Genomic DNA, 10,834 nt, shown 5'->3' on the forward strand with positions numbered 1-10,834 from the left:
CAAAGCCAAAGCGGCTTTCCTGAAAGCCACTCCTCAAATCAGCGGCTTGCAGGAAACAAAAAACAAACTGCAGAGCATGATTTCTTTGATCGCAGGTCTTTGCAGAAACCCAGCAGTAACTGCTTGGCTATTCAGCTTTACCCACCAGCACCAAACAACGCAATTGTACCACTGCAAACGCCTGGAAATGCAATTTAGGTGTCATTAATGTTCACAGCACACAAGAGACTGCTAATTATTCTATTATATATTAATTATATGAATGCATATATTTATATATATTTATGTATAATTATATTAATTCTTCTATTATATATTCAACTGTTATGCTGCTGCTGTAACAAAAGAAACATAAATGTCTTTTCAAAAGCTACACTACATATTTACTGCAAAGTAGCAGATAAGGGAACAATGCAAATAAGAGAACAAATTATCAGTCAAATATCAACATTTGCAAAACACACAAGTGATGTATGCAGGACTTATTCCATTCAAAGCTGACCAATCTTAAACCTCTTAGGATGATCCTGGAGGCCTGTGAGAATTGCGTTTCAGAGAGACCAGGACTTTTAAGTACTTTTGAGAAGGCTGAAAACAGATTAAGATTTTCAGAAATACATCTCAAAAGATTCTAAGAACGGAAAATTTCTTGCAAATTTCAGGAATTTTCAGGTCAAAGAAAATTTCTGCATGCTTATTAAAGACTTAGAACTTAATTCCCGAAAGACACTGCTCCGCAGCACGCCAGATACCACACTGTCCCTAGGCATGGGGTAGGAAATATCTGCGGCCCCTGTGGTGCTCCTGGAAAAGTATTTCAGTGACAACCACTGTGTTTTGGAGATTCAAAGTCACATGAAGTATTCTTTCAAATGGGCTTTGAAGTCCTTTGCACCAGCTCTCCTTTTACAGAGGTGTTTCACTCCGTTGCTTTTAACGCTATCACGCTGGACATTCTGTGTTTAAACAACATCTTCCTGTAGGATCAAATTAAAAGGAGTTACCCAGTACTGTTGTCAAAGTAGAACTTCTTGTCTGATCGATTCTTTTCGAGCTCTGTCATGGAAGACACAGCCATGTACCGTTCTACCTTGCTTGACAGAGCAGACGACCGCCTTTGAAAGGTTTCCAACACTATAATAAAATCCGCATTTGGTTGATAACAAAGACCAATACGAATCCAGTCGTTCCTGAAAACAAAACAGAATTTATGATTCACTGCAGGAACAGTTTAGATGGCAATATGCAGATCACTCAAAAAATAAGTAACCGGAACATAGAAAGCTCTCAAATCCTCAGCGAGATCTTTCTTTCCCTCTCTACACAAAGTGTTTCATTAAATGTTACAGGAAATTTGATACTCTCAGGATATATTTGACTTTATACTTCAGACATTTAGTAAGTTTATCTGACAACAAAGCCAAGTGTGCTAAATTACTCAACTCCAATTCCACTCAACTTCAATATTTGCACTTTTCTTCTCCAAAGGATTTTCCTTAAAGACACTGTACTGGACAAAAGTTTAACTTTAGGTCTATTGCTTAATCTCTTGTTTTTCATGATTTAGTATTTGTATTTACAAAAAACCCCAACCCAAGATCCAGCCTTACTGATGACAGCATCTCACACATGCCAGTTCTGCAGGACATTACTTCAGCATTGCCTTACGGACCAACGACATGACATAAAGTAAACATACTTGTTGAAGTTAATCAGATAAAGATAGGTGACGTTTGGAGCTTTTCCATTCCAATGTACTGTGTAGCCCTTTTGGAGCATCACTACTGGCTGGTATTGCTGAAAGACAGCCCTCTGATTAATACCTCGAAGAACCATGGGATTCACTGGGTACTCATCTCGTACAATGGTCATGGAAAGATTCTGTCCATTCCAGGTTTGGACATAAACCTACATGATATTAAGGATGATGAAAAGAAAGAGGAAAGATTTGGACACTGCACAAAAGGAAATTAAACTGTGAAGAACAATGAGTACATTGTTAACTAAAACGCTGCAATTTGATGTTCCGAGTTACGCATACACAATTATCTCCGGAAGAATAGCCCTATTTGAAGAACTACTGTAGATCTGGCCTGCTTTACAGACAAAAAAGGGGAGGGAGGGGGGAAAAAAAAAAAATAGAGAGAATCTGTTATGGTGCCTGGCCAAACTCATACAGAACAGGAACCAGAATGGGTGAGATCTGTATTCAGAAGGTGGTACTGAATACATCTGGTTAAAAAAAAGAGGAAAAAAAGAAGTCCCTTAAAACTCACTCTATGAAAAAAACACAGACAGAACTCCAGTGTAAGAGAACACCTCCAACACAAAAATGTTTTAGCAGACAGGGCTGCAAATAGAACTCCTGGCACGCAGACACATTTGGTTCTACCTTGCAGCACCTACTACCACACTCCCAATTTGTGTGCTGAAGGGAACACGAATACACAACTCGCTGAAAAGCGTAGTATGTATAGAAGTATTTTTAAAGCTTCAAGATTTTTAAATTTGAGATACGTAGGTAATTCTATAGTCCTTACAGTCCTCCCCCACCCCGCCCCGAGCTGTTCCCGTTGTAGGTTTGCACCAAACAGAGAGCTACGCGAGTACTAGCCTGTGCATAGGTCCCACTGCAAACCACTCCACTCCACTCCGTAACGTTAATGCATCTGGGGTGTTGAATCAAGTAGTTATCCATTCTGCCCACGTAGGTATCTTTGTAGTCAGTCACCGAACCATCTAGATCATGGAATATTGAGTTCTTGTCACCATCCAGATCTCCTTCTTCAAACCAGGGACCAGGTTTTCCAAAGAATGCTTTCAAAGAAACCTGGCAACAACAATTAAATTTTGTTTCCCCCCCAGGAGAAGAACAAACACTTACACACCTGAAGGAATTTGACAAAGTTATTAAAAACTTCATGGCAAGAACAGCAGAATCTTCCAAAACAGACATTTTCCTTTTTAGTAATAGGCTCAGGACAGCTCTTGCTTCCAAAGAGTGTTAATATTTGCTACTGGAAATTCATTACTAGGGATATACCAAACCTGACAGAAATGTCCTTTCCCCTTTACCACTAACCACGAAACAGATCACTATTGCAACCTGTCATACATCTCACTTGGTATTATTTTTCACTTGGGAGGCAAAGGATAGACCTTGGGTGACTTCCACCAAGACAGAAACTCTGGAGAAGGAACGCATGGAAAAGATGGCCTGGAGCCCCTGGGTGTTTATTTTAAATACAGCAAGAAGAAAAGAAAGCCATTTGCAAGAATAAATGGACACTTGCATTAAACTTACGTTTGGACCAAACTTCACAAGAGAAATGTTGTTTTTTGGTGTCATCTGCCATGGATTTTTCATCAAGAATCCAACTGCACTGGTAAATCTGTCTGGAGTTGGCACGAAGTTCTTGAACGTGCACTTGGTAAGGTGAACAGGTCCATCATAAATTTGAAAGCCTCTTATTGGAAATGTCCTGTTAATGCAAGCAAACATTTATAGCATCCCGTAACAAAACCAATGATGAGGTAAGCCTGAACCTCGTAAATACATTTCTTCACAGAGGAATCAAGAAAGGAACATTAAGAGAGTGACTTGCAGGTTAGATCTTAGTCAAGGAAATCTTTTTTCTGCACTTACCTAACGAGTCAAAAAATCCCCTACTCTTGCATTTTCCTGTTAGAAGAGCCAACACTGTCCATTGGCAAACATGCCCCTTTCACAGTACAGGGCATACAGCAGGAGAATAACAGTACCTGCTCTGTGACTGACCATAGCAGCGGGGAGACCCACCCATAGATTAGAGGAAAGTAAACGTCAAGAAGGACCACCCAGGGAGCCGCAGGCTGGTGCCAGCTTGATCCATGGGAAGGTGATGCAGCAGCTAACCCTGGAAACCATTTCAAGGCATTTCAAGGCAGGACAGGAAAGTCATTTGGAGTAATCAGCATGGATTCACCAAGAAGCAGTCATGCTTGAACAACTTGATAAACGTCCGTGATGACACGTCTGGCCTGGTAACTGAGGCAAGAGCACCGGACACGGTCTACCTAAACCAGTAAGGTTTTTGACTGTGTCCCACATGCTCCTCATGAGTTTGGGATGGATGAGAGGACAGTGAGGTGGATTGAAAATCGGCTGAATGGTTTGGCCCAGAGGGTGGTGGCATGAAGTCTGCTTGGAGGCCAGTAGCGGTGCATGCCAGGGGTCAACACTGGGTCCAGCCTTGTTCAAGATCTGGAGGCGGCACTGAATATAGTCTCAGCAAGTTTGCAGATGGCACAAAACTGCGAGGAGCAGCTGATACACCAAAGGGTCATGCTGCCATTCGGAGGGTCCTGGAGAGGCTGGAGAAATGGCCAGATGGGAACCTCATGAAGCTCAACACGGGGAAGTGCAAAGTCCCGCACCTGGGGAGGAACATCCTAATACACCAGTGGAAAGGATCTACGGGTCCTTGTAGAAACCAAGTTGACCATAAGCCAACAGTGTGCCCATGCTGAGAGGCAAATGGCATGCTAGGATACACTGGGAAAAGTACTGCCAATAGATCGAGGGAATTGACCTTTTTCATCTAGTCAGTGCTGGTGAAGCTACACCTGAAGTTCTTGTCTCCAGTACACGCACACGCAGCTACCGGAGAGCCCCACAAAGGGTCACAAAGAGCATTAAGAGACTAGAGCATCTCCCATAGCAGGAAACACTGGGAGACCTCAGACTGTTCAGCCTGAAGCAAAGATGGCTTAGGCAAGGACCTCATCAACGTATAAGAATCTCTGAAGAGAGAGCGCAAAGAAGACAGAGCCAGGCCCCTTCCAGTGGTGCCCAGTGACAGGACCAGAGGCAATGGGCACAAGCTGGAAAACAGGATGCTCCTCCTTGTCATGGTTTGAACCCAGCTGGCAACTAAGCACTGTGCAGCTGCTCTCTCCCTTCTACCCGTGGGGTGGGAGGATGAAAGGTAAAGCTGGAGGGTTAGGATAAAGACAGTTTACTTGAAAGAACACAATGAGAGAGGAAACAAAGTGGGTGATAGACAATGCCCTGCTTTCTGCTGCCACACCAAGCCCTGGGGTCCAGCTAGCTGCACCACACCCAGCGGAGCAGAGCTGAGACACCACACTGATGCCCAAAACCACTGCCCTCTGCCCGGCTCCTTGTATGTACTGGGCATGATGTCCATGGGGTACCGAATATCCCATTGACCGGTTTGGTCTAGCTCTGTGAAAATGAACCCCGTCCTAGCCAAGCCCAGCACACTCCTGAACACAGGGATACAGTTATTTATTGTGAAGGTGACTGAGCACTGGCACAGGTACCCAGGGAGGTTGTGGAGTTTCCATCCCTGGAGATATTCTAAAGCCTCCTGAACATGGCCCTGGACACCAGCTCTAGGTGGCTCTTCCTGAGCAGTGGGATTGGACAAGGTGACCTCCAGAGGTCCCTTCCAACCTCAGCTGGTCTGTGATTCTGCCCAGCTAGACTGAATACCTCACATCACCAACACGATAACTTCTTCCCTCTAAATGGCTAAGCAGCCAAAACGCAGGGTGGCCTGGACCTACCTCACCCTTCTTTCCTGTCCTGTGGCAAGGGGAGGACTTTGACCTGTGTTAAACAAGCGTCACAGCAAGCGCTGTGAGCAAATCTGGTCACAGACTGGGATTTGTCACAGATGGACAGTGGTCTCCAGTTCTAAAAGGACTCTCAAAACCCTTTTAGCCGACACTTTGTTTCTCTCTTCCAGGCCCAAGTTTGTGCAAGACTTAAGGTTTCATTAAATAGGAAAATTTAAATCTCTACAGAAAAGCAACCTGTGGCAGCAGGTAGCAGAAAAACTGACTCAGCCAAAAGGCAAGTGACACAGCTGCACACAAAGTGTTAAAAAGTAAAAGGCAGCATCATCTCCTGTAGAGCCCCACTTTCTCACAGCTCAAGCATGAAGGGTTTGATACAGAGGACATTTCTTGTACCATTTCTGCTTCCTTCACTCATAACATACTTACCGATTTCTCGGCAGGGTGCGCACCTTGTTGTCTATTCCTCCAGTTCCTGCGTATTTATTTTGGCCGCCTGCAAATCCGTAATTCTTGCTCTCTCCTATGAACAGTGACTCAGATACCTCCTGGCTGGCACCTTCGTCACTTGGGAAGCTCCCATCGCTATCAAAGCAACATCACAGATAAGCTTCTAGCCAAGGCTCCCCAGCAGGTGGAACACCCCAAGGCATAGCGCTACTTTTACTTCCGTAACAGTCCTCCTAGAGCAGCAGTCTAGACTTCACTTTAATATATAGAACAATACATATTATCACTAACAGTATCACAGACAAACTGAAATGCCAGTAGAGACCTCAGCATTACATTTTCTATCTCCCTTTGTACTACAGAATTCTTTCTTTTACAGTGTACTTTTGCAATCCTAGATTCAGTTTGTCATAACCTAAGTGGCAGCAATTTCAGCTTACTACCGAAGTTACCTGATTCTTTTTTATGAGGAAGAAGGCTCTGCCCTCTATAAATGCTCATCCCGTTTCTTTTCCATTATTCATTTTCAACCGCTCAGGAGGAAAACCAAAACTGCCTAAGAAATCATAAAATACCACAAATATCTCGATAAAGGCAATCCTTCTGGCAAAGCCGCAGCAAACTGAGGTGTAAACCAAGCACCGGATTAATTAAAATGCAAGCTTTGGCTTGTGTCAGTTTACAACCTCTATAACATCACCTGGAAGTCTGGAAACAGAGCCAGCCCCCCCAAACCCCTACAGCTTTATGAGAGTATACCTATTAATTTCAAGAGATGGGTATGTACTTTCTATGCCTCCAGAGAAAAAGAAGTGTAAGAGAAACCAGAAGTGATTAATATAAATTACTCACCTAGCAAATGTCAAACCTATTCCGTTGTCTGCAAACCTGTAAGAACGTTCAACATTTCAGGCATGTTTTCTGATTATCTTACAATAAGCTACTGTAACAGCACACCCTACTGTGCACTGCAAAAAGCCTGAATTTTTCTGCTAATGGAGTTTAGAACCACCACACACTCACTCTTACAAAAATGTTGCTGTTAAAAAAAAAGTTAAGTAATTTTCTCTGTATTTTAAACAGGAACATGAGAGCGTGAGGGAAACCAGACACCTCACTATAAATTTACTGTCTCTATCAACTTGTAGACTTCTTTTTGTTATATACTTTTTTCCATTTAAGGCAGGTTCTCATCACATATAAACTTGTTTAATTTCAAGTAGTGTGATGGTGTGAAAGTGGTTCAAGATATTGAGAAGTTCCTTGAATGACACATCAAGTCTTCTCTTATAATCCTGTTGCAATGCACTTCCATAAACAAAGCTTCAGGGGAAACCTCTTAACGACATGCAGCTGTTTGCTTCTGGATACCTACCCAGAGTTTTGAATGAGGATGTCCCCTCCCCTGACCCAGGCCCCATGATCATTGTTTTTGAAGGAGATTAATCTGTCAATCAGGGCAGCAACTCGGGGCTTGTCAGGGTCTGCATCTTGATGAGGTCGAAACCTGGAACAAATGAGAACCCGAACACTCAATATAAGAACGCTGTTTGTTTTACACACGTCATATATGTTGGGCTGGAAGATCCTAAAGATAAACACTCGTGCTCATCTGACAGGCAAAAACTACTTTGCTTCGTGTCTGGAATGACAGAAGCTAAAACCAGGTGCATATCTGGCTCTCTTTCTATAAAGGTGTCTTCGAGGTTTAATGAAGGAGGAACACAAAACTTCTCTTTTTCTGTAACTGACTGGCTTTTGCTCAATCTCTCCATGTTTCTTTAGCTGCATCTCACCTCCTTTTATTCCCTTGCTTTTTCTTTTTGCCCTCCTCAAAGTACTCCCTCCTCACCTGCATTGCAGCATTAATGAGAAAGTTCAATGGAGGGAACTAAACCTCCTTGGAAGGATACACAGGGCTGACAAGCACTATACAAAAACCTGCTGCTTCAAGTCTTTCAAACTCTTTCACTGTTGAGGAGTACTTCTTCTCTGAGCACACCTGAGACATTTTTCTATTTCAACCCAGACACTCTGCATTGCTACCAAGACGATCTCACACAGTAAGTTATGGCTGAAATCTATTTTAGACAACAGGAAGAAACAGCCTGATCAAAGACTGGTAGAAGCTTTCACCTGATTATCCCCAAGATCCCAGAGAATACGTAATAAATTAAAAAAAAAAAAAAATTACATTTTGAGCAGGTAAAGATACATATTCCCCTTATCCCAATCACCTTGTACTTTAATTTGCATCTGCCCTGGCCATCCCCAGGGAAGGAAGGGCACAGCAGGAGAATGTTTGTTTTTGACAGGCTCCTCAATTAACGTTTAAACCCCTCCAGTCTGGTTCCTCGTCCAATGGTTAGTAGTCTCGTGTAGTTACAGAATGCCTCATTGCTTCTTTGGTTGCTGTGAAACATGAACCCCATCTCACACGCTGATTTTCACATCCTCTGCTGATGCCTTGTCAATGCACTACAGGTTCTCATGGGGCGTTTTGACCCCCACATGTTCCTCTTCAGTAACTGTTACGACTGAGGTAATCCACAAGGGTTACACGGTTTTTCTGTCAGAACTTCGAACCAGCGAGTTCATTTTCAAATCATGAAGTATCAAGACTCGCCAAAATTGCGATCTTCCCTCTCTGCATCTGCAACTACCACTTCACTATGCTCACCCTAAACACAGGGCAATCAGACACAAGGATGATCTTCAGTCTTAATGCTTAGTTGTCATAATGAAATGCTGACGATGCTGTTATCCAATACTCTATTTGGCCACTATCCCAGGCTATTTTACTTGAAATTCAGGACAAGATTTACTGGATACAGCATGACCTGGAACTTTCCTAGACTCTCCATTATATTTTGTAAACTAAAGAAAATGTGGGTGATGGTACTGCCTCTGTAAATAGTCTTCAGTAAAACTGTACCACCAAGCTATGGTCTCCAAGCCTAGAAGGTATGGCAGGAAGCATTCTGCCGTAAGCAAGGCAAGTGGATATATTACTTGGCTCTATTAAGCATTTTTCTAACAATTATTTAAAACCGAGTCATAAATCAGAAGAGCAGGTTTTAAAGTGAGACCTTACTTTAAGGAGCAATTCCAGAAAATACGTAAAGCATGACAATAGAGCATGTTTAAAACGATGTCTTCTAAGAGGCTGAAAACGACCCCAAGCAAGGGCTCAGAAAAAACAGCTACTTCCTTATAGGCACCCCATGCTCTGCTGTTCCCAAAACAGATGAGCAAATGAGGGAAAAGAATACATATGACCTTACTGTTTGGTTCTCTATAAATAATTATGTAGTTTTTAAAACACTTTTCCTCACATGAATGCGCAAACAATCTCAGAACTTTGCCATTTTCACTCACTCGAAAGACAATATCCCTTACCTTGCATTGTTGTCCAAACAAAGATATTCTCTGGGATCATCAGCGCTTGCATTTGTTGTTTTGACACCCTTATCAATGAACAAACCAGCCTGAAACAAGCAAAGAAAGAAAATTCAGAATATCAAAACTAAATCTCTAAAATTTAAACTATCGCATTCAATATAGGTATTAGAAACTCTTAGAACTTTCAGTTTGGCTTTAACTGACATATGATCTAAAAGAAAAACAGTATCTGTCTAAGCCAAACAATTTGGGCAGAGTAAAACAATTGTCTGGGATTAAACAAAAAAAAAAAAAACAATGCAAAATGTAATGGAAAATCATTGAAGTTCATTTCAGATTCCTTTTACAACAACCAACTATTTGAGGTTTTACACTTATTTCCAGATGCTGTTCTGGAGAATCTGGAAGCAATCTTAGGGTTCAAAATATTCTCAGAAATCATTAAAAAAACCACTCTAACAAACTACTGTGATAAATATTCTGTATTTCACTTTAAAACTAAATTTCCTTCTCCACTGAAGCTGATTTTTGCCTAAGCAATTCTCAGCTTGAAACTCAATAATCTGGTGTGAAATAGTTTACTTGGGAACACACAAAGAGAAGGAAGCATTCGTGTTATTTAACCTGAATTACATAACACAAAATACCTGCAGCTACTTTCACCTCTGATCCAAATTATGACTACCACTGAGCGCTCCTACGTGAGTGGATCCTCAGACTGGCCACTGGATCTTGCTCTTTACCATGCAAACTCAGCACACAAACTGTGACCCTTGCTTAGAGATAACACAAGCCGTACCGATGACACACCTTTTCCTTTACCGTGCACTTTTGCACTCAGTGTGTTCTAACTCCTAGCTGAACACGGTTAACACCATTTCCATAAAACAATGCATAGCTTCCTGGTATCCCAGACACCCAAATGTCAAATAAAATCCGTTTCATATGGTAAAAAGAATTTTAAAAATATCCAATAGTGATCCTGAACTGTATTAGGTAAACTTCAAGCACATATAAATAGTTAGTATTTAAAGTTAGGTGCCTTTGTAAATGTCATTATCATTTCATATATATACACCAGGGCTGCTCCAAAAGCGATTCCTCCTGTTTTATCGTGCTGTCCCATGCTGTCAGAGGCGGGTGTTGGTGGTCTGGCAGTAGAGGTTGAACCTTCCCACCAACATCCCATTAGATTTTGTTGCCGTGCGACAGACGGCAGCAGAGGGACACACTGACAACACGCCGTCTGACATGGACGTGTGTGTGGAGCAAAGGGGTGCCACTGGATTCCACTGTGCGGAAAGAATTGCACCCCTGACACTGATCGACCCTGCTGAACGCTGATGGACACCAACCAGCGGGTGTCGGCACGGGGAGGGGGTGGGTGGCATGTGTCAGC

At 42.4% G+C, this 10,834-nt stretch overlaps 1 protein-coding gene across 2 annotated transcripts in view; it reads right to left on the reverse strand.

The window, feature by feature from the left end:
- TMEM2 (transmembrane protein 2) overlaps positions 1-10,834 on the reverse strand; it is a 37,782-nt gene that overhangs the window by 4,671 nt on the left and 22,277 nt on the right. For both annotated transcript variants that reach the window (XM_010134898.1, XM_010134896.1), the window contains 8 exons: positions 9,433-9,521; positions 7,409-7,540; positions 6,886-6,921; positions 6,013-6,168; positions 3,305-3,482; positions 2,615-2,830; positions 1,700-1,908; positions 1,005-1,190 (listed from right to left, as the gene is read on the reverse strand). In XM_010134898.1, the coding sequence (XP_010133200.1) occupies positions 1,005-1,190; positions 1,700-1,908; positions 2,615-2,830; positions 3,305-3,482; positions 6,013-6,168; positions 6,886-6,921; positions 7,409-7,540; positions 9,433-9,521 (1,202 nt within the window). The remainder of the gene's footprint in view (positions 1-1,004; positions 1,191-1,699; positions 1,909-2,614; positions 2,831-3,304; positions 3,483-6,012; positions 6,169-6,885; positions 6,922-7,408; positions 7,541-9,432; positions 9,522-10,834) is intronic.

This window comes from Buceros rhinoceros, unplaced genomic scaffold (genome assembly GCF_000710305.1).
Source record: "Buceros rhinoceros silvestris isolate BGI_N320 unplaced genomic scaffold, ASM71030v1 scaffold1504, whole genome shotgun sequence".
Lineage (NCBI taxonomy): Eukaryota > Metazoa > Chordata > Aves > Bucerotiformes > Bucerotidae > Buceros > Buceros rhinoceros.